The sequence below is a fragment of the Seriola lalandi genome, unplaced genomic scaffold, assembly GCF_002814215.2.
Source record: "Seriola lalandi dorsalis isolate HSWRI2012SDOR001 ecotype SW California unplaced genomic scaffold, Sedor1 jcf7180002054949, whole genome shotgun sequence".
In the NCBI taxonomy this organism is placed as follows: Eukaryota; Metazoa; Chordata; class Actinopteri; order Carangiformes; family Carangidae; genus Seriola; species Seriola lalandi.
In genome coordinates, this window is record NW_019525500.1 from 1,712,124 (window position 1) to 1,739,511 (window position 27,388).

General features: G+C 41.5%; 1 protein-coding gene across 2 annotated transcripts in view; it reads left to right on the forward strand.

The window, feature by feature from the left end:
• The window catches only part of ror1 (receptor tyrosine kinase-like orphan receptor 1), a 127,241-nt gene that overhangs the window by 79,503 nt on the left and 20,350 nt on the right, over positions 1-27,388 (forward strand). The window contains exons 2-4 of one of the 2 annotated variants that reach the window (XM_023394480.2): positions 6,323-6,385; positions 13,326-13,616; positions 13,921-13,954. In XM_023394480.2, the coding sequence (XP_023250248.1) occupies positions 6,323-6,385; positions 13,326-13,616; positions 13,921-13,954 (388 nt within the window). The remainder of the gene's footprint in view (positions 1-6,322; positions 6,386-13,325; positions 13,617-13,920; positions 13,955-27,388) is intronic. The other variant, XM_087170497.1, reaches the window with a different exon arrangement.

Genomic DNA, 27,388 nt, shown 5'->3' on the forward strand with positions numbered 1-27,388 from the left:
TTTCATGTTAGAGCAAATGTCTGTTGCAACTTGAGCCCTTTCTTTCTCTTGTTGTGTATTGTTCTCTATCCTTCCTCCTGTCATCTACCCTGCTAACCCTCACCCCTCTCCCCATCAGCCCTCTCGTCTCTCTCTTCCTCGCCCCCTTCTGTGGTCTTATAAGGTTACAGAGCAGAACTTTCTGAGGCGATGCAGAAATGCGTGTGTGTGTGTGTGTGTGTGTGTGTGTGTGTGTGTGTGTGTGTGTGTGTGTGTGTGTGTGGCTTGATGAATCCTGTGTTCTTTGGTCCATGATGTCCTCAGGTGAACGCTTTTATTCCTCTATACGCTCCAATTGAGCCTGGGAACTAACACCTGCATGCACACACACAGGTGCAGCTATACAATCAGACACACACACACACACACACACATATACACATACACATTATTATCCCTTTTCTATCCCTACTGTCTCCTCGTCTCGTCTCTCTTTAAGGCTAATTTCAGGTTATTTCAACTTGGGTTTATTACAGTTAGTTGTAGTTGTGGAATTATTTATACTTGTAATAAAAACATTGTACCAACCAAATTGGGAACACATCAGTAGTAGTAAAGAAGTCAGAATGGGCAATACACACAAGAATTCAGACCATTCCCAGATTTTATTGAAATAGAAAACAAAATGAAGTTATTATTGAAAACTCCAGTTTTTAAACTACTTAAAAAAAAATTGCCTCTTGTCAGATCATTGAGAAGGGATGTGGTGTAATGATGTTGCTGTGTCCCCATATCCCAGCAGGTACTTTGGTGAGTACAGTGTCACCATAACCAATAGAAATAATGTCCAAAACGACAAAAATGAGTGCCAAGTTGTTATAAAACCAAACCCTTCAATTTGAGCAACTAAAATCACCATCTGCCGTCTCGTTTTCCGTCTTTAAGCTAATTTCCGTCTCCTCCTTCCCACTGGCCGCCACTTCTCTGACTCTGTGAGGCCCATGTATGACCAGTCAAACAGTTTTTCACATTTGACACAATGACAGTGAATAAAATCTCCGGCCAACACAAATCTGCACTCTGCTCTGTGGGACAGAAGCCCACTTCCTAAAAAGCAGATTTTTATGAGTGCATTTACTCTGGGTTTATTGTGACGTTTCTCTTTATTCATTTTCTCTCTTGCTGGTTTTTTCTGAAGTCTCACATTTTCCAAGTCTTCTTCCCTTCTTTTTTATCTCCAATTCCTCGGCTCTCCTTTACAGTCCTCCCCGACTTTTCTTCTCTCCCTTGCTCTCCGCCACTCTTCTTTTTCTCTTCCTCTTGGCCTGAAAAATCTTCATTCTCTCAGATCCCTGTCCTTTCGCCAAGACTATAACTTTCCGCTCGTTTTCCAGTCTTGAACCTAATTGTGCTAATAAGTCATTAAGGCAGCTCGAGCCCTATATGGTACTTAGTCTGGGTCTGGGTGCACGCAACAGTCGAACATTGGCTGCCTGATTCACTCTTCTCGTTGTTGGTAACTGAACGTTTGGGTATATGAAGGGAGAACATGTTCACATAAAAGTTGTAATTACTTTAAGTGAGCATGCAGTGGGAAAGTGGGATGAGACAGTGGTTTGTTGCGGAAATGAGAGCATTTTTTTATAAAGTGGCATCTAAGTTTAAAATAAAAAAAAAAAAAATAGGCTGTGAGCACACAGTAGAAAAGAAAACGAAATTTGGACGGAAAGGGAGATCCGATTAAGACAAATTTGAGAAGGAAATGATTATCATTCCTGAATTTTCTTCATCTGTGCATATCTATCCCTCACCTCTTTAAGTCAGAAAATATGACACATGTTGCATTATGAAAGTAGTGGGTTTGCTGTTCTTCCAGATAACCTCTTAGTTAGATCAGTTTTCCAGCTAATAGGGGTGGAAGCGGACCTTGGGAGAGGCCCTAATAACAGAGCGGGAGAGCTCATACATCAGTCTCTCTCACCACACCAAACACCCTGGCTCCAAACACAGCGCCCCAGACCATATAACAGCATATTAGTTGCTATGCATAACCGCTCAGATTGAACATTTCTGATTTGATTCTGCTTTGCCCACTGAGGCTCCCCCTTTCTCACTTTCTCCCTCACTTTTCTTTGCCTCATTCCTTTCCTTCATTCCCATGCCTTTGGGTTTGAAGTTCTGCACTAATTCCTATATGCTGCTGTCACAGTAAAGTCACACCAAATTCTCAGAGCTTTATAGGGGTTAAGCTCATGTCCCTGCGTGATTTTTATCATCATAAGCCAAATACAGCTGGAGGGGGATCAGAGGCTGCTCTCATGGAACTTTCTGTGTGGAGATTTGCTGTCTGGACCTCTCAAAGGATCCTTCATGTCAACCTTTCACTGTATATTTTATTTTGCCATGAGGATGGCAATTGAGTGGCACCCAGTTGCAAATGAAAGAAGAGGTTCCAAAACTTTCAGCTGCGTGAAATGTGCCGTATCAGCCAAGAGGGGAAAGTGATACTATAATAAAGGTCGGCAGACATCCAGTTTTGTGATGCGTGTTCACTGCCATACCGAAGTGGCCTGAAGTTAACATATCACTCCTGACGTGCTATGGAAATATGTGCCCGGCTTCATGATCCAGGTTATATTGGTTTTCTTTGAAGGTACCTAAAGGGAAATTACTGTAACATTAGGGTTTTTAACAGTAATCGTTATTTTAATAAAAACCAACAGGCAGAGATGATATCAGTGCACAAATAGTTCTCGGACGCTGATTTGTGGCTGTAAAAATGGAAGCGATGTGAAATGATAGACAACCAGCTGAAGGGTAGCTTGGCTCTTAGCTGAAGAGACAGCACGAAAACACTCTTCGACCAATAAATGAGTTTGATATGGTTGTATATGCTATTGACAGCAATCAATATACAAGTTGTATACAGTAAAGCTGTTATCCTACCTGCTATTAAGGAACCATGGTAAAGTTGCTATTTGAAATCATTTAAAATGTACAGTTGTCATGATAAAATAGCTTTGAATGTTCAATGAAAGTGCATACCTGAATTAAATTAATATAGCTAAATTTCTCTATGATTAATGCATACGTGCATCTGTATTTGTGCAGGCGTGCATATATGTTCTCCATGTACTTGTACTGTCAGTGCCCCTCCAAAAGATAGGTGTGAGCATTTCCTGATGTGGTGTCCCAATCTGCATAAACAGTGCTCATACTAAACAACAAGGGAGTGTGGTTTGCCCATTTGAAATAACACATATGACCGTTACAAGAACAATTCATAAGACTGTTTCCTGATCCTCCACCTTAATAGTTAAGCTTTTAGTGAAGTGCAGGCAACTAAAACTGCAAGGTTTTGGTCATGGTTAAAAGAAACAAGTGCTGACTGTTGACTGGAGAAAAGATGCTAACCATATGCTCAGCGCAAAGTCAGAGCTTCTGTCAGACACTTTGTACAAGTATGAGTGTCTATACCACCTGGAACGTAAGGAAATCACTGTAAGAGTTTCTTCCTTTATTCTACAATCATCAAAACCATTGCCTTCGATCCCTTTTACTGACTCATACTGTCAGACGAGGATCTTTATAATGCACAGATCCAGTTAACATATGAGGAACCATCAGAATCAGGATCATGATCCAATCAGGGCCCGCAACCGCAACTGCAAGAACGGCTGATCTAAACTGACACAGGCACCGTGAAGGTGCCTATTTTTAGCCCCTTACTAACAAATGGGTGTAATACAATTGCTTCCCTCCATTGCTGAGAAACATTAGAAAGATAATCTCAAAATTACTCAGCAGTTCATCCCCACATATTCCAGATGATTGTCTCAATGAAAGACAAGTAACAGATGTGACCTAAATAGAGGAGAAATAAAATGGAAGAGAAATTGAGAGTTGAGTGTCTATTTGGACAACTGTCTTATCTGGAAAAGTAATGTCAATGAAGTCACATGCTATTGTTTTTCCTGAAAAAAACGTATTTCCTAAGAATGGACAGATCCAAAAATGTTCCTGAAAATACAACAGGATGCGGTTGTCCATGTCGATTTTATAAACTTTGGCATGGTACAACTCTCAGTCTTCCCTCCTTATCCCCCTTGTCCCCCCGCTCGTATGTCCAGCTCCCTCCATTGAACTCTCACCTGGCTGCGTTTGGCTAACTTTGTGTTAGTGAAGCTAGTGAGCTGCATTCCCCCCTTTCCTCTGCCTTTTCTTTTCACAGAGCACTGTGCATCTTAAAGTCTGTCAACCCAGAACGAAGAGAAAATTTAGACTCACCCTGGGGCCAGCCCTCGCTATAATTCACTGTCATGTTAGAAGCCCTCAGCAACAAACTCGCAAGTCATTTTAGGTGCCGTACTGTAGCACAACTCGTGAGCCTGTGAAATAAGTGAAGAGATATGAGAGGATAAAACAATGGCCAGGAGAGATTATGTCATTGTGTGAATGCAATACCAGGTTAGTAAAGAGATAACATAATGAATACACAACTATCTTTATGGTGTATCATGCCCCTCTTGCCGGTCGCTGCATATCTTGACCATAACTCTTAGCTGCCAGCCTCATGTTATGAGCCTGTTACTAAGCCTCCAGACTCCCTCACTAACAGGTGCAGAGGCCCAAAGCGCTGCTCATTAACACAGCTCATTTCACAAGCACCACCACATAGTCTTTACCGTCCTGACACAGCACGTGTGAAACAACACATTATCACCCAATTAGCGTGACCCTGTGTCAGACGGCTGGTCCCGTTTGACTGCAGACTTTCTCTCCTCGCACGCCCACAACTGTCACCCCGCACGCCACACACATAACGAGAATGTTTTCAAGTTGTTAATTCAAGAGTGCAAACTGTTTTCAACGCGTAGTGAGTTGTTTTTCAGCTTATACATACAAACATATTTGAGAGCAGGTCAGGTTTGCAGATGCATTCGTGCACGCACAGTTGTTTCGTTGCACATGCTTGTGTTTTTGCATGTGCTTGTGACTGTAGGGTGCAAGTCCTTAGTTGGCAAGCAGCCAATTACTCATTCATCATGTTAAACTATCCCTGCCTGCCCCAAAACACACACACACACACACACACACACACACACACACACTCAGCCCCAGTGGGTTAGCTTAAAAGGCAGAACTCACTGGTGTGTTGTAGCTGATTGTAACCGTGGGATAAAGTCTGTGCGTTGAGCGTTCGTCAGTTGTCTGGTGCCCTGAGAATCTGCAAAGATAAAAACCTTTTCAGGCTCCATCCTTGTCGGTCCTGCATGTTTTTAAGTCGTGCACAGGCTTTTTCATTTGTCAGGAATCACCTTATGACCTGTGGCCGTGCACACTGAAGCTCATTTTCTGTCTCCTCTGTGCCGTAATGAAAAGCAGAGGGCTGGTCTGTCGTCAGCTCGTAATAACACAGCATTAGGTCCACATGGCTCGCTGATAGGCTCATTGTTGTACATTCAAACCTTTGATCTACACTACAACGTACAATGCTATCATCAGTGTTGTTTAACATTTAAGATGGGAAACTCAACTCAAAAGAAATGTGTGTTTGTTTTATGTTTGCAGTCTTTTACCTAGAAAAGTGTCTGCTCTGCACCACTCTGTTGATTTATTAAATGATATGATTAAAGCAGAATTAACCACTATTCAAATGTTTATCTTGTCACTTGACTAGGGGCGTCCCATTGGCCCAAAAGGTCTGGTTGGGACTGTGTCTGTTTGTGTTTGAAGTGATCTCCTGTTCACACACACACACACAGATGAAGCTTACAGGTGTGTTTAGCATTGAGCCCGTACATTAATTTAAATACTCAGCTCTGATTGGGCATTGGGTTATTTTTTCCTGTTGCCACATGTCCCAAGGGATTTTGCCACACATTGTTTGTCTCATTCAAGTCTTGTTCAAGTCATATAGAGCGTACAGAAGCCATTGACTGTGAAAGTTTCCTTCATTTAGTCAAAAGCACTTTAATGCAGTTGAGCGGAGTCAAAAACAGCTGTACTTCTGTTTCACGAGGCAATGAAATGGGTTGTTGCTCAGATGACATTTGCATAAAGTTGAACCTTTCTAAACTTCCCCACTTCATGCCACCTGGTGACTTTTGTTTCTTTGAGCAGCAGACGACAGCACCAGCATATTTTTTGAGGTTCATTCACCGACACAGAAATATACCAAAACACTTGTTTGTGAATTGTAGGGTTCTCGATCCATCAAGTGAAATGACTTGCTGAACTAGTGACTAGTGAAGTCCACCCTGCTATTTCTTTAGGGCCCAACAGTCAGAAACATGCTAATAGTTGTCTTCATTTCCTTTTTTTTTTTTTTTTTCTTTTACAGGGTCTGAGTTTCCCCAAGACCCCAGTGTGCTAGCTACCACTTCATGGAACACCTCTAGTGATGGTAAATGCACACACATAAACACACACTCACAAAAAGCAGGGTTCAGTTTCAACACACATGCCCACACCTCGACAGCCCCTCCTCCCATCAAAACTGTTGAACACATTCAGTGATGTGTTAAAACGTACACGTCCCCTGTGAATGGTCACCTTCAGCCACCCAGACAACACCCATTGTCCCAGCGTAGGCCACTGTGGAGGATAATTGATGGAACAAATTACACGTTGATCTACTCAGCATGTGGGAATACAGCCACAGGTGCACCGCATTTCACTCATTTCCACTGACCTACTTTTAGTCCTCTCTTCAGAGAAAGCTTCAAAATGAATGTGCTGCTGCTGCTTTTAGTGCGTCTATCACTGATTCCATGACATCCACGCTTGTCCTTTTTGTGTCTACTTTTCTCTGTTTTAAGGGATTTACTGAAGCTCGGTAGCTCGCTATGTATGAAGATGACATCCCCACATTTAAAGCTTAGTTCCACATACAAAAATTCTCATTGTACACGGCACCAGACCCTTTTGAATTGTTGAACAAATATCACAGGTCTGGAACCAAGCAACACCAGAGTATCTCCCTCGACCGCTTTGATTTTCAACATAATTACACACGACGACACTCGATGGGGTTGCTAGTGTTGATATTAAGAATCATTGGATGGAATCGTTGTTGTGTTTGTTTTTGTTTCTTGCATCTTGCAGACGCATAAATAATCTGTCTCAGCGAGTTTGTTTTTTGTACATGCTGAGACCTGATGACTTGCAGATGATACTGCACTGGACTGATATGCTCAAGATCTCCTGAAGTTCTAGCAATGATCTTTACACTTAACAGGCCCGTAAAATAAACCCCTCTCCAAGTCACATGCATTCCACCTGGTCTAACCCCCCCCCAAAAAAAAAAATTAAATGTGGGATGCAATATGGAGATGAAAATGTCTCAATGCTGCTTGGTTCTCCAGCATAGACTTATTCCTTCCCTTCCTTGATTAATAAGGATTCTACCACAAAATTATTTATTTTGTGGTGAGGATGGTCATGTCTTCTGGAGCTGCACAGGTTTACATCAGCAGATCCTGACAGTGGAGGCATTTAAAACGGCTGGTCGTCAGTCAGCACCGCAGGAACAACTGAGTCAGATACTCATAATTTTCTGGATATTTTCTCAACACCGTTGCCCTGAGTTATCAGTCAAATCTTGCCCCCTCTCCTCAGTTTCCCCTGGGTTTGGAGAGCCAACATCCGCCTAATCCCCCCACGAAGACACCCTGAAGATCTTCAGCATAAGACTTTATTGATATTGACCCTTATTTTTGCTCTCTCATTTTGCCTCGTTTTCTTAATTCAACTCTTGCAAAGCCAGCTCTCCCACAACATCCATCCCACAAGAAATTCTGTGTACACAAAAACATTGTTAAACACACGAGCAAGAATGAGGACAGTAGTTTCTGGGCATGATTGAGCAGTTAAGTCAAGATAATAGTTATGGTGACCAATCAAGAATGTTTAAAAAGTCATAAATACAATGAGGAGTACTTCCAAACAAATCATAGAGACAGCTTTATTTTTCCACAACATCATGAAATATGAAAATCTACAAAGGCTGTGCATGTGTGCATGCACGCAAACCATGTGTTCAAAATAGTGTATCTGTGTGTGTGTCTGTGTGTGTGTGTGTGTGTGTCATTTTGAGCTCAGCCCCATGACGAACATCTGTTTCTTATCTGATGGATGGATGGTGATTGCACCACTTGTTTTGTCTGCAGGCAGGGAATGGTTTTGATTGACCAAGCAGACAGCATTCAGGTAGCGTGGCTCTATCAGTATGCATCAGTAGCAGGAAGTTATCATGCTGAAAGAGGCTCATTATTGGGCTAAAATCAGGGGTGATGATAGTTTACTGAACTCATTTTCCCTCTGGCTTTCCTTCATTCTCCCTGTCTTTTTCACTGTTTCATTCTGTACAGTTTTTTCTTCTCTTACTTCCTTTCCTCTCTCTCTTTCTCTGTTGGAGAGTGACCCAACTTTAATGAAATTCACCTTTAACCATAGCTGGCAGTGCTACAGTCCCAGCTCCTCAGTGTATCTGCTGAGTATGTTTAGTTAGCTGTGCAGCCACTCAGGTTTCTGAGCCCGTGTCTTGCTGAGAACGGCCTGCCTAGCACAGCTTTACTGCCGTGTATGTTATTGAATATAGACATACATTCACATATAGAATACAGCGTTGCTGGTGAAATGAGAAGGTGTAGTGTAACTCGGCTCGTTTTGAGCATGGATAATTTGTGTGTGTTGCGGTCGTGTGGGTGTGCGTGTGTTTACGTTTGGATGCTTGCGTGTGAGTGTTTGATTGTACAAAACCTCTGCGAGAAAATGCAGGCTGATGACAGGGCACCGTTTAGTCGCCTGCCACATTAAAGGGACAGTCCGCAGCGAGGGCTTGAGTTTCACAGTGCTCCTGGTGCCAAATACCACAACACTCACCGCGAGACAATTACGTACAGAGTGGCTTTGTTACACAGACATTGGCAGGACATCTTTGCAGTTAAATCACTCATTGCTCTCTTTCCCCTCTTCACTTCTCATCATCTCCTCTTGTCTCTTCTTTCCCAATCTGCTGCTTTATTCTGACTTATTATAACAGCTAATGAAGTGTGCAGGCACACAACCCCAAAAACCATTTTCTTTTCCATCAACTCAACTAATGAGATGGTGATAAAGTGACTCGGTTTGTGTGACCTTCTTGCCTTTGGCAAAACACACGTGTCTTTTAAGAGCAGGTCTGTTTAATATTCAGTTTATGAGGTAATATACAGTATGAAGTACTCTTTTGATTTTAGAAGATATAGTCAGACTCAACAGGCACATTAAGGCAGTGAAGTGTTTGGTTAGCATGTAAGAAGGATTCAGTCCGCTACTCTCATGACAGTGTGTAGGCAATGACTTTGTGTTGATAGTTGGGGGTCAAATCATAATTAAAACACACACCTACACGCATAAGTAAGCTTGGACTTACAAACTGTCATGTACCCTTTCAATAGCTAAATGTGTCAGCCAGTAGGAATGACCTTAGTGGGTGGTACAGCAACTCTGTGATTGGTACCAGCATGGGTATGATGAGTGCGGATGTTTCAGTGTGAGTACTGACTGTGAGAGGTAATGACCTGTGACTGTAGGGAGGGTTGCAACATTATTCCTATCAGAGTTTGCGTGATCTGAGTCACATATTACACACACAGACAACCGACCTAAAACCATGTAACTCCAAGAGGAATACAACAACAACAGCGCAGCTGGAGACGTGATCAAAAGAACCTCACAGCGCAGACAAACTGATGTCGGTGCCGTCTCATCGACGCTGTCAAAGTCATTTCTTCTCAGCATCAGTTCAAGGCAACGAGAGCAGTAAATCAGACAACAAATATTCATGATTCTACTGACAAATGCCACTTATACTGACACTAGTTGCTTATTAAATAACACAGAGAGAAATAGTAATCATAGCAATAAAATAAATAATTAGCCTTTCACATTTCATTCACTTACAGACATTGAGCCACGTGGTTTTAGATATATCTGAACTCTTTTCTAAGCTGTGCCCATGATCTGAGAAAATTCTCCCACCTCTTAGACGGATAAAACTCTATGAGAAGCCAATCAGAGGTCTAAAGCTTTGTTATCAAGCGTAAAATCTGACTGATGAACATCTGGTCAATATGTGGTTTTTAGACATCCTGCCAGAGGACTGCAGTTGAAAATTAGCCTGTTGGCTAACACTGGCACTTTTACAGAAAGGTTAATTAATGTGCACTGTCCTTTTCAAATAAATAAATAAATGAGAAATGAGAAAATAAGAATTCATGAAAATTTTAGATTCTAGCCAGAATTTCAGGTCACGGCACATAGAGACGTGAAAGTTCAGTTTTGTGAGGAGTTTGGGTCGAGTTGAGTTAATGTGACAAATTCAGAAAATACCACGCAGCAAAAATGAGAGAAAAATATTGTTACTGTTTGTTAAATTAGAGCTAATGCTTGATACAGAAGAAACATAGTCCAATCCTTCATCCCGGTGTTCTTTCAGTTGTCTCATGACATTTAAAGTGATTACAACTGGTAACATAATCAGACAGATTAAATTGAAAAGCAAAGCAAAACAAAAAAGTGGCAAAACAGTTGAGTAAACAAGTTTTGAAAAGAAACAAGTGAGACAAATTAACTGAAGACACCGCCGCTCTCAATGTCATCCAGTCACACACTCATACAGCCCCCTTCCGTCAGAGCGTGCGTCTTCGTTTATGATCATATCAGAGTTTGACCTGGCTATCAATTGTGTACAATCCTTTCTGTTACAGCAGCTATTACATTATATTATCAAATTTTCCCTTGATAATCCATTTACAAGGCTTGTTAAAGCAAACAGAGAACACAAGGATCTGTGTCTGGGCATTATCACAGATCAAAGTGTGTCTGTGTGTGTGTCTGTATTGCTGGCTGGATAGAAAGACCTCCAGGCTTTGCAGAAGGTCAGTCATACGACAATGAAGTGCTTAACTTATATATGGTGTGTATATGATGTAATGCAAGAAGATCTCTCCCCCACACACACACCCAAGTGAGATATGTTTTTTTATGTCTACAGTTGTAGCACGTGCTTGGGCAAGTGAGTGGAGGAGTAAGTAGATGGGGAGAGACAGGAAGGAGTAAAGGAGGAGAATCTTAAGTGGAGGAGATGGATGGATGATTTCATGTAGTTTTTAGATATTGACCTGATCTTCTACATTGACTTTCTGGAGGTTTTGTCCTGACTGCAGATGAAATGTGGAGAGACAGAACTGTACAAATAAGGGAGGCCATTGTGTGTGTAGAGAGAGGAGGACAGATAAAAAGTGGGTGAGAAGGGGGAGAAGTGAGGGGAGAGTGGTGGTGGTGGTGTGGTCGATGGTGGGAGTTTCCTCATATTGTCACACACTTGTTAGTACCACATTGCTGTGTTAAGCCTGGGGCTTTAGGGAGTATGGTGGACGGACAAACACACACACACACACACACACACACACACACACACAGGCTGTATGCCAAGACAAATGTGCCCACTTCTCTTTTTAGCAGACACATCGTAGGCACTCATTTCATTGCACCTCATGACAATATGTTCACTGCTGGCATCAGATGGGCTGTACATACAACCACAAGGGTTGCTATGGTGACAAGAGAGTATAAAGTAAGGGCACCAGCATGCTCCAACCTGAAGCGTTGGCAAGAATTAATGCAGTTTTCTCTGGATTAGTTGTGAGAACTTAATGATCAGATTTAGAGTCACTGTTAGGACGCCAGTTCAAACTAAATAAAACTTTGACCCAAACGTATCAGCTTTCTTGCAGAGAGATGCATGTTCAATGGTCTTTCTGTGCCCAAAATCTGACTTCTCAGGCCAGTAAGGCAGCACTTAATATATGCTGTATCCTAGGATTCCTCTCAGGCCAGTAGACCTGACAGGCCTAACTCAGGGCACAAACACTCTCTGCACAGACGGCTTCATACCAGCTATTCCAGGAATCAATTTAAATTTTTTGTAAGGATTATCCTGGAATAATATTAATACGTTTTTCCTGCTGACTTACAATATTTTTTACGTAACTATACCGTAATGAACAACAGAGGATAAACTGATATATCAGGAGAAAGCAAGACAGAGAGCAGCTTGGAGAAGACAGCAATGCCCTTATAGGGAAAACCCAGTTTGGGAACAAGACCTGGTTACTGTGAAGTGTTTCGGTGGTGATGTGTTAATCGTCCGACAACCCTCAACCTCTAAAGCCACATTCCTGACATCTTTCCGGGTCTGTCATGTGATTTCATCGGACAGATGTCTCATACAGTACCAGAATTGTACATAAAAGTGTGTCCAAACTTTTGACTGGCCAGGAATATTAAAAGTTATGTTGTTCAGTGCAGAGATGGTCTAACTAATTAATTTACATGGCATAGTAAAGATTTAAATGTGTGGTATTCCCTGCATATGTAAGTGCGTGCCTCTATTTTGACTTCTCAACCTCTCTATTCACACACACTGAAGTTCATCTCACTAGTATTTGAGATTCCCCTCTATGTGCTTTTCCTTCTTTGTTTGTTTTGGCCAGTCTATGTAACCAGGAGCATTTCTGCATACCTAAGATGGGTTTTGGGGTTGAGGGAACTTTCCAGAGGTATTTCATGACATTAACACTAATGTTTTTCCTGCACATTAAACTCTTAGGTGGCCCTCCAGATTGTTTTTTTCCTGACCACCTCGAGGAAAAATGTGGTCCTGGAGATAATCATGCAAAAATGTTTTGCTGTTTCTTTTCCAACACCTTCTGAACACAGCAGCCTCACACTGTGGTATTACAATGAGTTTAGATAACCTTATTTTTTCTCCTTAAGGTTGTTTGGTCTTTTTCCTTTTCAAAGTTTTCACCCAACACACAGGTGGTGTTGCCTCATGAGATCATGCACAGGCCGGGGAAAACCCTCTGGCATCATACAGCCATGATGAAAAGTGAAATTAGGTGTCACCACAGTGGCAACCACAAAATAACTTGCAAAACCAGGCTTTGAATATGTGTGCCTGAAAATACTGAGTTGTTTCACCACTGTTCTTTCATACAGCAGCATGTGTTTTTTCGAAAATATCTGGCACTGATGTAGTACAGTAAGTGTTGTTTGATTTATGTCGTAGTTCTTGGCCTTGTGTAATACAATGTCTTCCCTTTCTTGTTGTCTGTTTCTCTCTCAATCATCTCTCTCCTGATGTTTCTTCTCCCTTGGCCCTTTTTTCATATTTTTTCTTCGAATTCTCTTCATCCTCTCATTCATGCTCTATCCCTTTATCTGCTCCCCTTCCCTTTCTCTTCTCCATTTATGTCACTCATATTCTTTTACTTCGTCTCTATCGTGTCTTCCAGGGCCCTTCTTTATCCGTCTTGAAGCTCCCTTGAACAACATCACCACCTCTCTGGGCCAAACCGCCGAGCTCTTCTGTCGTGTGTCTGGGAACCCACCACCCACTGTGCGCTGGCTGAAGAATGACGCCCCCGTCGTGCAGGAGCCGCGGCGTATCTCCTATAGGTCCATGCCATACGGGTCACGCCTCCGCATCCGCAACCTGGACACCACGGACACGGGCTACTTCCAGTGTGTGGCCACTAACACCCAGGGCACCGTGTCCACGACAGGCGTGCTTTTTGTCAAATTCGGTAAGATGAGTTAGCCTACTGAGAGTTGCATTTGATCTAAAGCTGCAAAGACAAAGCTTTTAAAGATGTCTGGTGTGCAGATGTCACAATAAAGTGGCTCTATGACGAGTATTTTACGTACTTTTTGTGACAAACAATGACATTTTTTTTTCTCTAGTGATCTTTTCCCACTAGAGCTCTGGCTCCTTTTAGCAACATTCGTCTCAACTGATTCTTGCTTGTAGCTGGCAGCGCGCACAGAGAAAAATCTGGGAGCAATATTGTTTATCCTGTTGTAAAAAAATCCCCTTGTCTTCTTTTCCAGATCCACTCCCTACACCTCTGCCAGGAAGGCCAACGTAAGTTTCTCTTCCTCTATCCATTTTTCTCTCTATCACTCTATTCATGCTTTACTTACCGCAATGCAACGCAGGGGACTGTTTCTCAAAAGTGATTTGTAAGCACTGCTCAGACATAGAATTGCAAACGGTATCGGGATCTCATTTCAGAAATGATTGTCGCTTGAGAATTGCAGATCGATTTTTGTGTCATGCAAGCATCACAAATATGTTGTCTGTTTTGAATAGCGAAACACCAAAATCAAAGCTCGCCATTTGCAAATTTAGTGAAATGTCACCATAGATCACGCAAAGAGGGAGAAAGATGATACAATAATCATTTGTGGGTCTGTTTTATTTATGTAAGAACAAATTTCACAATAGACAATACAAATGCCATGAAAGAAATAGATCAAAGAGCCTTGAACATATCCAACATCGTTCACACAGTTTGCTGACATACTAATTTATCATCTGGCGCAATGCCGCATTATTTTGTATCTTATACTTCCCCTAGTAATTCATTGCGAAGAGCCAACCTAAAAAGTCCAATACAGCATGTTCATTGGATAATCACTCACATTACAAAAAGGCCTGGCCTCTAGTTTCCGTATAATTGATACAGTCTCAGTGTAACTGAATGAATATTTAATATTAGCCTTTAAATCCCCATCACTCTGATGTTTTATGCTGCTGTTTCTGCCCAATCATTACAGCTCACGTGGTTCACATCTGAATACAGACTGTGTGCGGTTGGAATGTGGACCATGTGGATCTGTTTGCCAATCACGGACCAGAGTCTAAAGCATATGGGATCTTTAACACACTGATCCTCGTAGTATTGGTGGAATCGAGTTAATTTACTTTCAGACAACTCTAATCAGACTCAAAATGCTAAAAATTTCATCAACTGTGCCATTCATCTATTTTTAGGGCAATAATGAGGAATTCATCTGATTCCAGGGCTGTAATGAATTTATTATAATTAAGACTGAATGTTCTATGTCTGTTTCTGTGAGTTTAGTTGATTAACTGTCTGTGTGGTTGCTGTTATATGACGTGCAATTAGCTGCCAGCTGTCTGAACGTATAGCAAAAGAAACCTCAGCCCTGATCTCTTAACATGAACACACACATATCAAATTAAGGTTCTCAAGAGCAGCAAATAAAACTGAACGATAGAAAATATTTTAAGAAAGTATCTGAATTACCTTCTACTAAAACATTCCCATGGTCTTGTCCGTAGTGATGCTGTTGCCTGAATCAAAATTTAGCTTGAGCCTGGCGAGCTTCCTCTGCTTTGTTTTGACGTCTCCTTCAGTGTTATGGGATAAAACTCTATGAACTTTCTCAGCTCGTTTGATTCTCGCTGGATCAAAGGAGTTAAGCTGGATGATTTTTCCCCAGTGACATTATGGCAAGGCTCGCTGCCATGTTCCATGCGGCGTTCTGTGAATCAAAACTGCTGGCACAAGGTGGATATCAGACACTTACTAAATCCACTCACACGCTGGGACGAGCGCATGCACAGTCATACACATGTGCGCACATCCAAGCGCGTACGCAGGCTCGCTCTCAAACATCTGTTTCTGCCATTCCTTTGTTTACATGTTTTTGATTTTTTCCTGTGCAACTTAAATTAAAGCTCGTTTCGGAGAGGAGACAGTTGGCTCGCAAAGAAATCACAGTGCAATGAAATGTGCAGTGAAATTTAATCGATTTGGCCTCACAATAGAGATGTGCAAATATTTGAAATAAACTAATGGAGAATTAAATCAGGAAAATGTGATTTTGGCTTCAAGTTATATGTTGAGATAAGAGATTATCAGGATGACATTGCAACGCTGTCACTTATTATGATGTTTTTTTTTTTAATTCAATTTCTCATATCTAGAGGATGATATTGCAGTAAATTAGATAACAGATAATTAAGTTGACTTCTCAACTCCTTATCTGGACAATTTGAAATCTATATTATATACTGTACGTGCACACATATAACATTTTCTATGGATTTCTTTGTCCAGTGAAAACTTTTTTTACATCTTGTATCTTTTCAGGAATAAAAAAAGTTTTGTGCTGTAGCATCAAGACCATGTTGCATGTTGTGAGGTAATTTTGAGGCTCTAGAGGCTCATAAAAGTCTTCAAAGACTCAACTGGTGATGACATAACCTACAATGAAAATCACCATGATGAAGATATTCAATCATTTTTTCTTTGGCTACAAGTTGATTAAATCCTAGAGGAGCTTTTTGCATCATTTTTAGAACTGCTTTAATGTGACAATCTCAAAGATTCAAACTCAGCTTTTACACACCACACGGTACATTACAATTTGCAAGTTCAAATAAATTAACTTCTCCTTGTGTCATTTATTATTTTTCCCTGCCAACTTGTAAAGGAAAGTGTTTCAGTCAAGCGAAGACCAGCATGCAATCTTGAGTCTCATTACAGTCATTACAGACTTCATTTAAATAGACAGGGGCCTCCTTTGACGGCGGTGGAGCTGCGGTGGTGGTGGGCAGATCGTCACTGCTGCTCATCATTAGTGTCACGGCCAACTTATTAGCTGTAAAGTTAGGGTGGCAGCCGTCAAGGAGACAAGGTCACCTAATGATGACACATGATGACCTGTGTCTGCCTACCTCATAACGCAGCTGTTCGAATGTCAAAACTTCTGCTTCTTCTGCTTCTCAAAGTTTTTGGAAACACATCTGGCTCTGAAACTTGTCGGTTTAAATGAAATATATTCATTTGCATTCCACTACTTTTTTTTTTTTTTTTTTTTTCTTCTTTTTTTTTTTTACCTCCAAGCTAGCAAGCTCAGTGACTTCCGTTTTTTTGGGATAAATTAGCCACAAATATTACTCGCAAATTTGGGGAAAAATTTCTCGCCACCCACCTTGTTGAACCTGAACATAACATGAACTTCATATCCTCTGTGTTGTCTTTGCTTCGGTCTGTGCTCTGATTTCCATCCCCTCCACGTTGGCCTTAAGTATACACTCTGTGGTGTGCGGGACATTACAGTGTGTGTGTGTTCGTATATATATCCTCAGGGTTGGGTTTTTGAGAGTAGCCACAGGCAAACTCAAAGCTGACAGCCTCGATGTTTCAACTGAAATCCAGGTAGCTTGTGTCCAATATAACTACCTAAGACCAGAACAGAGAAGTACAGCAGATCAGAAATACAGTAAGGAGGAGACGCGAGGATGGTCTGAGATGAACACAGGAAGAGGGAAGAGATGGTGGAAAGTTTGAAGCATGAACTTTTCCTTAAGCGCAGATATTTTTAGAGTTCTAAGTCCTTCCTTCCAATTCTGTCTTTGAAAATGCGTCCAGGTTCAAGTGATTCAAGACAAGTTTATAAGTCAGGTCTCACATCTGTCAGAGCAAGTGTCAAGTCCTCGAAGGCAAGTCTGAGTCACGTTACAAGCATATTACAAATTAAATGTCAGGTCAAGACAGGTCTCTGGTGTTAAAATGACACAGCAGAATTTTAATGTCAAACCTGTGATTAGTGTTTCACGTAGTTGAGACCGTGTCCTTTCAATATAGAGGCCAAATAATTAAATGGCTGTGCAGGGTCTATCTGTTGCTGTCCTGATCGACGCCACAGACAGTGGGAAGCAGCTAGTCTGGCTCTGTCTAATGGCAAGGAAATCCATCCACCGGTTCTTCTGAAGCTCACTAATTACTAATTAACACAACGTAGCTTGTTTAATCCATACAAAAAAAACAAAGAGTAAAAGTCACATTCTGGTTTTATGGGTGTGTGTGTGTGTGTGTGGTGTGTGTGTGTGTGTGTGTGTGTGTGTGTGTGTGTGTGTGTGTGTATATGTGCCGTACTGTTAGGCAAAAAACTGTTCAAAAGAGAGAGCAAAAAAGAGTTTTGCGTCGACATCTCGGATGCAAATTAATTTCCAATCCAAAGTTTGTCAGTTTGCCAGTCGTTGTTACTAAATAAGAAACATTAGTGCACCTCCTCTAAATAGTGCCCATGCTCCTCCTCTACGTTCTCCTCCCTCCATCTTCCTCCTCCCTCCCTCATCTCCCCTCTTTGGAGATGTTTTCATAGAACCAGAACAAACATAGGGTGAGGGGAAAAAGTCTCGCCTGCCAAAATCAGACCCCCAACTTTCTCAATCTCTCTTTCTCTCTCTCTCTCCCTCTCTCTCTCTGTGCGCTGCCACACTTCTTTCATTTGCAGGAAAAAAAAAAAGAGCACGATGGAGACGGCGGGAGGGTGAAAGGAGTGAAAGAAAAACAGTGTTAGCAGAGTGGGAGGAGGATGGTACCATTAACACTCCGGGTTGCATGTTGTTCTTTGATTCCCGGGTTCCGCGGGGTCGGCAGCATTCAGGTGTGATTAGCAGTGTGAGCCGACGGGAGGTTTAGCTGTAAGCTCAGATCAGAGGCAGTTAATAACTCCTAACCCTAACCGTCCTCACACTGAGGCCGGCGTGCAAACTGCCAGCGCTATGACAGTGGAGGCTAAAAGTGTCCTTGATGCGATTATATTCTCTTTTCTTTTTGCCTTTCTTTTTTTTTTTTTTTTTTTCAATCAATGGGTTCAATTTAGATGCATGTTAGACAGGTGGGGTTGAAACTGAACTGTAAATTACTTTTATTAGTTATTTCTTTCCTTTCGTTCTTTCTTAGAGACATTTGAATGAGGAAAAAATTTATCACAGAAAATTAATGAAAAAGTTGGAAACCAAAGACATAGTTCAGGAATTAATTATAAATATAGTGAGAGTGATATAAAAAACATGTTTACTGAGAATGGATTTTCCTCTCAAATACTTAGTGATATTAGTTTTATCATAGCTCTTCAGTGACGTATTGCTTGCATGTTGGTGGAGGGTAAGGCATGACACATGGCCTACATATACAAGCTTTCTTGAGTTGGTATTTTGCATTGTGAGCATTGTTTAAGTGACTATAATCAATGTGTTCACAATAATGATGTCTCAAATGGCTGTGAGTAATGTGAAACTTAATGCTTGTATTGTCCAACCCACAGAGAATTATTCTCAACTCTGCATTTCCCCTCAGCTCTATGGAGCTTCAGCATCTTTCAGCTCATTGTTTTGGTTTTTGGTTTTCAGCAGCAGCAGCAGGTAGTTGTTCTGGAAAAAAATAAAAAACCCCCAGTGTATGCTGCCTATCCAGCACCAAACAATAGACAGACAAAGTTAGCGACTAGCTGGTGATCATAGTGGAGCATTTTGCAGCTAAAGAGCCACATATTTCCCTCAGGAGTTCGTAGGGACCAAAAACAGAGCTAGAAGAGAGCAAATGCTGGACTTACATTCATCAGGGGGCCAGAATCACGACCCCAAATCAATGGTAGTATTGGTTTGTGTCTGCTGGATGTCTTAATAAGAAAAATCTAATTAAAAGGTGGCAATGTGTCAGTTTGCAGCTTGTTTCTGCTGCTCCCAACTGACCAAGAGATCAGTTAGTACTGGTTTAATTTCATTTTTTTCATAATTTCCTGTACGGTTTCTGAAACCCAGCGGCTTCTACATTTCTGAAAATGTTGACTTTCTGGATATAGAAGTGTTTAATCCGACAGCAGCGATAAACAGACTATACGACATGGCCGCTGATCCCAGAGTTTCTGTCTGTGTTTATAATAGAAGGGTTTTCTCTCTGTTTGAAAAGATTAATACTACTACACCCTGGCTGTCAAGGCTGTTTAAATTTCTCAAAACTTTCCCCACCACTTTTCTTTCAGCAAAGGCAAAAAAAAGCAATTACAAAAATAGCTGTTTTTTTTTTTTTTTCTCCCTCCGCTGTGCCTTTCTGCTCTCGCTTCCTGTCCACTCTGTACTGGAGAGTGAAGGAGAGACAGGTTTAACAAAGAACAGATTCTCTCTGGCCTGTTTTTTCTGTCGTCGTTTTCGTCTAACCTTTCTGCTCCTTGCTTATGTTTACAACTGTCATTTGCTTCAGCGTTTTCCCCTTTTTGAAAAATGGATGTTCGATCATATTTGATGGAAGATGCGCTCCGCTGATCCGTTTATTTTCCTTCAAACACCAACAGAGCTTATTTGAACAGTGTTTCACTGTCATATGTCAACTGAAACCAGTAGAACCAACAATCACATGCTTGAAAGCACTGGATTGTTAATGATTGCGTTTTTGTGTGCCTATACATGTTTATATGGACATGTATAGTTACATCTATGTAATACAATAAGGTTTTTATTGTAAGTTTGTAACTGATTTGACAGTAAAGATCTTGTTTGTGTGTAACTTGATAACTCAGAATGATACTATAATTAGGTGTGTTTAACTGTAATACAGTACAAACACAGAAACTTGTGTGTGTATTTTCTACATTTTGTGTTGTGTGTGTGTGTATCACCCACAGCAGTGCAGGGGTTGATTGACAAATTAGTTTAAGAAAGCCGTTTCCAAAATGTGTAATGACTTGAAGGTGTCACACTAAGTTGATCTTGAAGCGTGTTCAAACTCGCTCTAAAATACGTGTGTACTGTAATCTCCTTTCTGTTCTAACGCAGCTGTTGTGAAACGCTTGTACTTACAATGTCATGTGTAATTAACACATGATTTATTAAGACAGCAAGTAATTACACGATCATTGCCAGGGACTGCTTCTTCTTTTGTTCTGTTCTGCAAGTAAAGGAGGATCAAAAGATGCTGTTTTATCTGGTAAACATCAGCAAAGCATGCAGAAATCCTCCTTAATGAAGTAACAACATGTCACGGCATTTACTTAAAATGCAATTAAGATCTTAAAAGAGATAATTATTTCGTGAAGATATTGCAAACATTTTGCTCTCAGCTATGTCTTGCGTTATCCCTCTCAAGATCCAGACCGACAAGCAAACCACTGAACAGACTGATCAACCAGCTGACATTGGCATCTACATGCCTTGCATTTTGGGTGGTGAAAATACAAGTCACTGCAAAGAAAATGTCATATCAGTACAGCTCATTTGTTATAGTGCATTAGCTGCTTCAAGTTTAATGAGCACAGAGACACAACTCACTGCCGCTCACTGATGCGAATATATCAGTTATTTCCAGATATTGTAGTCATGTATTACTGCCTTTTTTTAATATTCATTGCAAACTCCCTGCAGTCTTCTTTTCCTTCACTTTTTATCCACTGTCCCTCTGTAAAATACAAGGTAATTGGATTTTAGCTTCCCAACCACAGCCTTCTTAATATACCTGCACCTCTTAATCACCGGATTTTTATAGACTGAGAGTTTTCCACACAAACCGACTTTTGCAAGTCGCTGGTACCTAAGTAAATCCACAGGAATATACAATTAACCTTAGATGTAGTATTTCTCTCTATGTTTCCTTAATCCCACTTTATATATGACAATGTGAAATTTTTCACTTTCTTGGCAAAAAAATAAGATGAGAAGATCAGTACCACTCTCATGTCTGTAAGCTATAGCCAGCAGCCAGTTAGCTTAGCTTAGCACAAAGACCAGAGAGAGGAGTAAACGGCTAAGCTTACTCTGTTTGACGGTAGGAATAAAAATCTGCCTAACAGCACCTCTAAAGCTCAACTAGTCACACACCCACACAATACAATTTGTTTAAAAATAAATAGTTTTAAAGTGTTAATCAGTAATCTTTAAAGGTGCTGGTAGATGGTGTTACCTTAGGACAGAGCTAGGCTAGTTGTTTTCATCTTTACATTAAGCTTTGCTGACCGGCTGCTGGCTGTAGCTTTATATTAAACATGCAGAGACTAGAGAATATCAGTCTCTTATCTAATTCTCAGCCAGAAGGGGAATAGAAATATTACCCAAAGTGTTGAACTATTGCTTTAAATGCATGTACATAAAGAAGAAAAACCTGCTGGTAACATGTTGGTGGACTAATTGCAGTGCAGTGCTGGTGTGCTTGTTTGATAAACAACATGCACCTCCCTCGGTGCAGAATCTAAAATGAATTATGCCTCTGAGTGTCCTGCTCAAGGACAGTTGAGCCACATATGCAGGTTTGAACCCAGGTCCACTGTTTAAAAACCGGCCCCCTCTTTCACCCCACCACCCCGCTGCCCGCAGCATAGAGCAAGTGCTGTTTTTGGTCACAATAGCCTCTTAACTCAGACTGTGAACGTGTGTTTACTGTATTGAGAAACCCTGGATTTTGGTTTCACTTCTCCTCACCTCAGTGCCAGTGTCAACACTGCTGTGGTTCTCAGATGCTGGCCAGGATTGATGATGATTTGCTCCACACCACAAGCATCGCACCCATTCAGACTGAGGGGATGACAGGCCCACTCATTTTTTGGATGCACTGCTCTTCTGCCACATACTGATCCACTTCAGCACTCCAAATCAGACCGGCGCAGGGGGTTCTGCTAAACTTATTTCAATATCAGGATCCAGTTTAAAAAAAAAAAAAAAAAAAACATCTCTCTCACTCTGAAAGTCACTGCGACTCTATTTGGACCTGCCAACAACAGACTCTGTAGCAGTGGAGTTTTCTCAACCCATACTTTTAACCAGGAGTGGGAGCAATAGCTGCTGCAGTATCCCCAAATTGCATAGTGGTCCTGTTAACTGCCAAACATGGAAAATGGATTAAAATTTCTTGGCAAAAGGTAAAAAACAGTATTCTCTCCATGTTTGCATTCATTTTTGGATGGCGTTTCGGTTGTTAAATGTGTGTGTACATTACCACTGTGTGTATGTGGTTACGCTGATACACAAGGAAAAACAAAGACAGCCTCCTGAGACTTTTTTCACCTCTGTCTTCCACGCTGCACGTCCGGAGTGAACAGGGGCTGTCTCACAAGGCTTTTACTCACTCGCAGTCACACAAACACACACACACTCACACTTCTTCATAAAACACAGAGTCAAAGACCTACACACACACAGTTACTTGTGCAAACCCTATCTCTCACACATGTTTAGTTAAGTCCTCGCTGGGGCTTAATTGCCGTCTTGTTGTGGATTCTTTTTAGCATGGTGCTGATTGATTGGGGATCAGGGCCCTAATATGGCTCATCGGGGACAGGGCCTTTGACATGGCCCGGTCCCAGGGCACCGGCCCTATTTGAAACCAGAGATCCCACTGCAGCCCCCTCCCACAAGCCTGGATGCCTCTCTGCCAAATGCTGCCCAGGGTCGGGGGGGGCTTCACACACATACAGGCCGACACATGTGAACACACACACACGTGGAGACTGTCATGATGTGTAGCCGGCGTTAACCATTAAAGCAATTCACCTTGTTAGGCGTTAGTAAGGGCGCAAGTCTGTCTTAACGCACTTTACCACACACGGAGAGTTTCATACACAACTCTTTGTGAACAGGGCTTTCACACTCAGCTTGGACAGGGCCCACTTCCTGTTTCCTGTTTCCCAGAATCCCCTGTGTGTCTGTTGGTGATCCTGTTGGCAGGTCTGGTCAAGGTCAGGTCTGGTAAAGTCTATGGTTTAAGAAAGTGTGTGTGTGTGTGTGTGTGTGTGTGTGTGTGTGTGTGTGTCTGTGTGTGTGTGGTTGTGTGTGTGTGTGTGTGTGTGTGTGTGTGTGTGTGTGTGTGTGTGTGAATCATGGCTTCTCCCTGAGGGTTACAAGGGCTAGATGGGGTATGTGGGGTTTCCCTGAACTCTGACCTAAACCTCCCATGAACACACACTCACACACACACATACACAGAAAAAAAAAACGCACATACATGCAAGTATGCACAGAACGTGTTCTTTCTTTGCACTTACTGGTGGTGGCTGAGTGTGTGAGAGAAACAGGGCGAAGCACAGTGTACCTTTAGTGTTTCTGGGTATAAATAGAGGCTTTTGTTTGCAGTGTGAACTTCTATCCTGTGAGTCTGAGCCAGGGGATGTTTAGTCATTTGTAGAGCTTAATAGGATCAATGCAGTTTGATGTTGAGAGTGTTGATCAAGGATGCCCTTTCCCTGTATCAGTTGACGTCAGTTTATCAATCAGTTTTGTAGTTATTGGTCCTGGCGCCTAGCAAATTGCATGCATATGACTGGAGGACATTTTGGGTTTTGATAGATCAGAAAGTCTAGCGCTCTAAATTTAGCTCTCACCTCTGGATGTTAAGTTCAGACAACAGTGGACTGATTCAAATGACGACTGATGTGGTAGTTGATGGTAGAGATTAACTTGAGAGGCAGAGAGATTACACAATAAAAATGGGACTAACATGAGTATTATATGGAGAGGCACAGAGCAACATGAAAATAAATAAAGCAGAAATAACAAGCTGTTAAGAATTAAACTAAACAGGATTTATTGAGTTTCATCATTGAAATCACGACAGAATCAATGTCATCATCATTTCAGCTGGATTTAACTTAGCTGGATAGCACTGGAGCCTGTGTTGTCAGTGTAACCTGAATTGGTCCCAAAAGGCGGACATGTCTGCGGGATCTGGAGACAGAAGGTGGGGACGGAGAGAGAGAAGGAGAGAGAAAAACAGACTTAAGCTTTATAAGATAATATTATCATCCCATCCCCTTCCATCCATCAGTTTGCTGTTTTTTGGATTACATTTTTTTTCTACCTCGAGACGACCCTAAGCTGTAAATTCATAGGAGCACACAGAAGAGCATACATGACATAAACACATACATGTAGACCATGTTGTAAAATATGGACGACAGCTCTGAGAGTGTGTGTCTGGCCCTTGTACCAGCTGAATAATGTGCTAGTTAGTCTTGTTTGGTTTTAAGAGGGCAGGAGCCTGTAAATTATCTTTTATTGGAAGATTCAGGAGCCATATCCTGTCCAGACTGTTTTGAGGAGTCAGCACTTCGCAAAAATATTCAGTGTGTCTGCATGTACATGTCAGTTATTTTGGCCTGCATATTATTTTATCCATTTGATATCTGTCAGTGTGTGTCTTTAGTCCTCCATGTGATTCCTGACAAAGTGAAAACCTACGTAAATATTACTTGTTGCACACAGGCTGTCTTTCAGCAAAGGATTAACTTCATTAATCTGAGTGTCTGTGATCATCAGTGTGCTCCAGGAGTCTTTTTCTCAGGAAATGTTGTGATCTACCTTTCTGTTGTGGCCACATTCCTTCAACGTGTCTTATCTGCTTCAGTTTCATAAAGCTATATCCTTATTAATTTTCCCAAAATTCTCTGAAACTTCATATGACATGCTTGAATGTCAGGTGTTGGTTTTATGTGTAGGCAGAGAAGGCACTCTGCCCAACTTTTCTATAAGTCATCAGTAAGTCATCATTAAGTCACCAGTAAGTCTTGCAGCTGCATTGCAGTCTGGTGTAATGAGGCTACTGTCCGTGGCTGAATTCATGAAAGCGACAAAAGTAACCAAGAGTCGGATTTTTAGGGATTGGCATCGAAATCTGATATTTTCCTGTGATGATTTGTACCTGATGTATCTGACATTACAGCAAATTGATCCATTGGACAAAGACATACAAAGCACATTGCCAAAGTAGATACAGACTTGATGTTCACTGTGATGGAAAGCTGTTATCAGCTTTGTTTGACTGTGTGAATGTGTTAAGCTTTATATCCTTTAACCAAACTTGAAGCCCTTTCTGTTTGCTCTCTGTGTCCTGCAGCCACCTTTGACAGCGTAGTGTGTAGAGAGGGATTATTTACGGGCTCCACAGTGTGACAGTGTTTTCATTCCCCACAATACATGCCTTTACTGACTCTTAATCGCTCTCATCAAGGATTATTCCACTTTCCTCAGGAAGCCACGCTTGTCTTCAGACGTGTGTATTCTTGTTCCTTTAGCACCGTCAGTAGCCATTCAGCCTGAACATGTGTCCTCCTGTCTGTTTAAGTGTCTGCCTTTGTGTGTTCAGAGTCTGATCTGTGATCTAGGCAATAAGCTGTCGTAAATCATGCAGGAAAGTGGGTGTGGGTGTGTGTGTTTGTGTGGGTGTGGGTGTGTGTGTGTGTGTGTGAGTAAGGGGGCTTTGCTCTCGGCTATCTCTTTCCCTTTTTCTTTCTTACTATTTGCTTTTCCTGTTATTATTATTTCCACACGGATGTTTGGAGGCAGCCTGGAGTCAATTCAAGGAATGCTATTTAAAAAAAAAAAAAGTAAAGACAAGAATTTTTACAGCAGCACAAATGGAAAATGTTTGCAAAGTTCGTAATATTGCTCCAGGGGAAAAAGACATTTAAAGAGTAGATTGTGATCTGCTATTTTTGTAATACTGTCGTCAGTGCTAAAATACACTGTCCCTTATATTGTAAAATAAAAGCCCTGATTTTCATTAAGTACATGTGTTAACCCTTCCTGATTGTCTGTAAAAGTGTGATAGAGATGATCAATACTAGTTATGTCCAGCTTATTAAGGTCATAAAGAAGAGAGATCCGCATAGTTTTAATTAATTAAGAAAGTAATTTATTTAATATAATCAAAACAAGCAAAGCATGATGTCGGAAATAAGTAGTTAGTGGTGAAGTGTGGCTATTGGTACTATTGTAGGTGCTTACCTAATACTACATGTGGCATGAACAAAGGATAAATTAAACACAGGCACTGGTCTTCCTGGAGGGAGGGAGAGAGCCATCTTGGAACCAAATACATGTAGACTTGTAAACAGGTGAGGTCAGCCCCTCAATGAGATGGGAGGGGCCAAGGAGTCATGGAGAACTTGAAAGAGGGAAGCAGAGTCAAGCCAAACCCACAGATTACTTTTTGTATGGCCTAGGCCATGCTGCCAAAGTCAGTGGTGGCAGCAGCGGCAAGGGTATAGCATAGGAGGCATAGGAACTTGCTCCCATGGCTCGACGTGTGACCATGGCAACCACAAAAACCACAGCGAAGGAAATGCGTTCCCTAAATGATTCACCCCTTCAGCAAACAGACAGATAAATGAAGAGGGATGGTATTCGAGCAACATCAGCCTCAAAGTTTGATTGTCCTGTCTGAGACAATAAACGTTCATAACACTAAGAAGCAAAACTTGCTGCATTAATTGTTTCATATGACTAACCATGTCATCTGTTTTAAGCCACAAACTCTATTTTAGCTGCGTGATGAGATCATACTCGATGGCTAGCAGCAGCCTGTGGTGTAAAGGCGGGTAAGACCGGAGGTAGTTGGGAGCCGCCACGATTCAAACCATGGAACGTGGAATTTCCCCCTCACTGTCTGAAAGCAGCTTGACAGCTGAGATGTGACAGTTGTCAGGCTCTTAGTGGCACCTGTACATGAGAATGAAAGTACAACAAGAAAAGAAAAGCAGAAGATTGCTTGATGTTGTTTTGAGGTCACACACTCACACACACATAATACATTGTTCAGCAGCAGTTGGACTCATTGACTAGAGCTCCTAACTGTTTCCAGTCCTTCCACTTTCTCTCTCTGACTTCACTTTCCTTACTTTCCCTTCCTTGCTTTTATGCTTTCCTGGACCCTTTGCATTCTCTGCCTGTGGTACTTATTTTCAGGGATCACTAACCCCAGTGGGTCAGCGATTA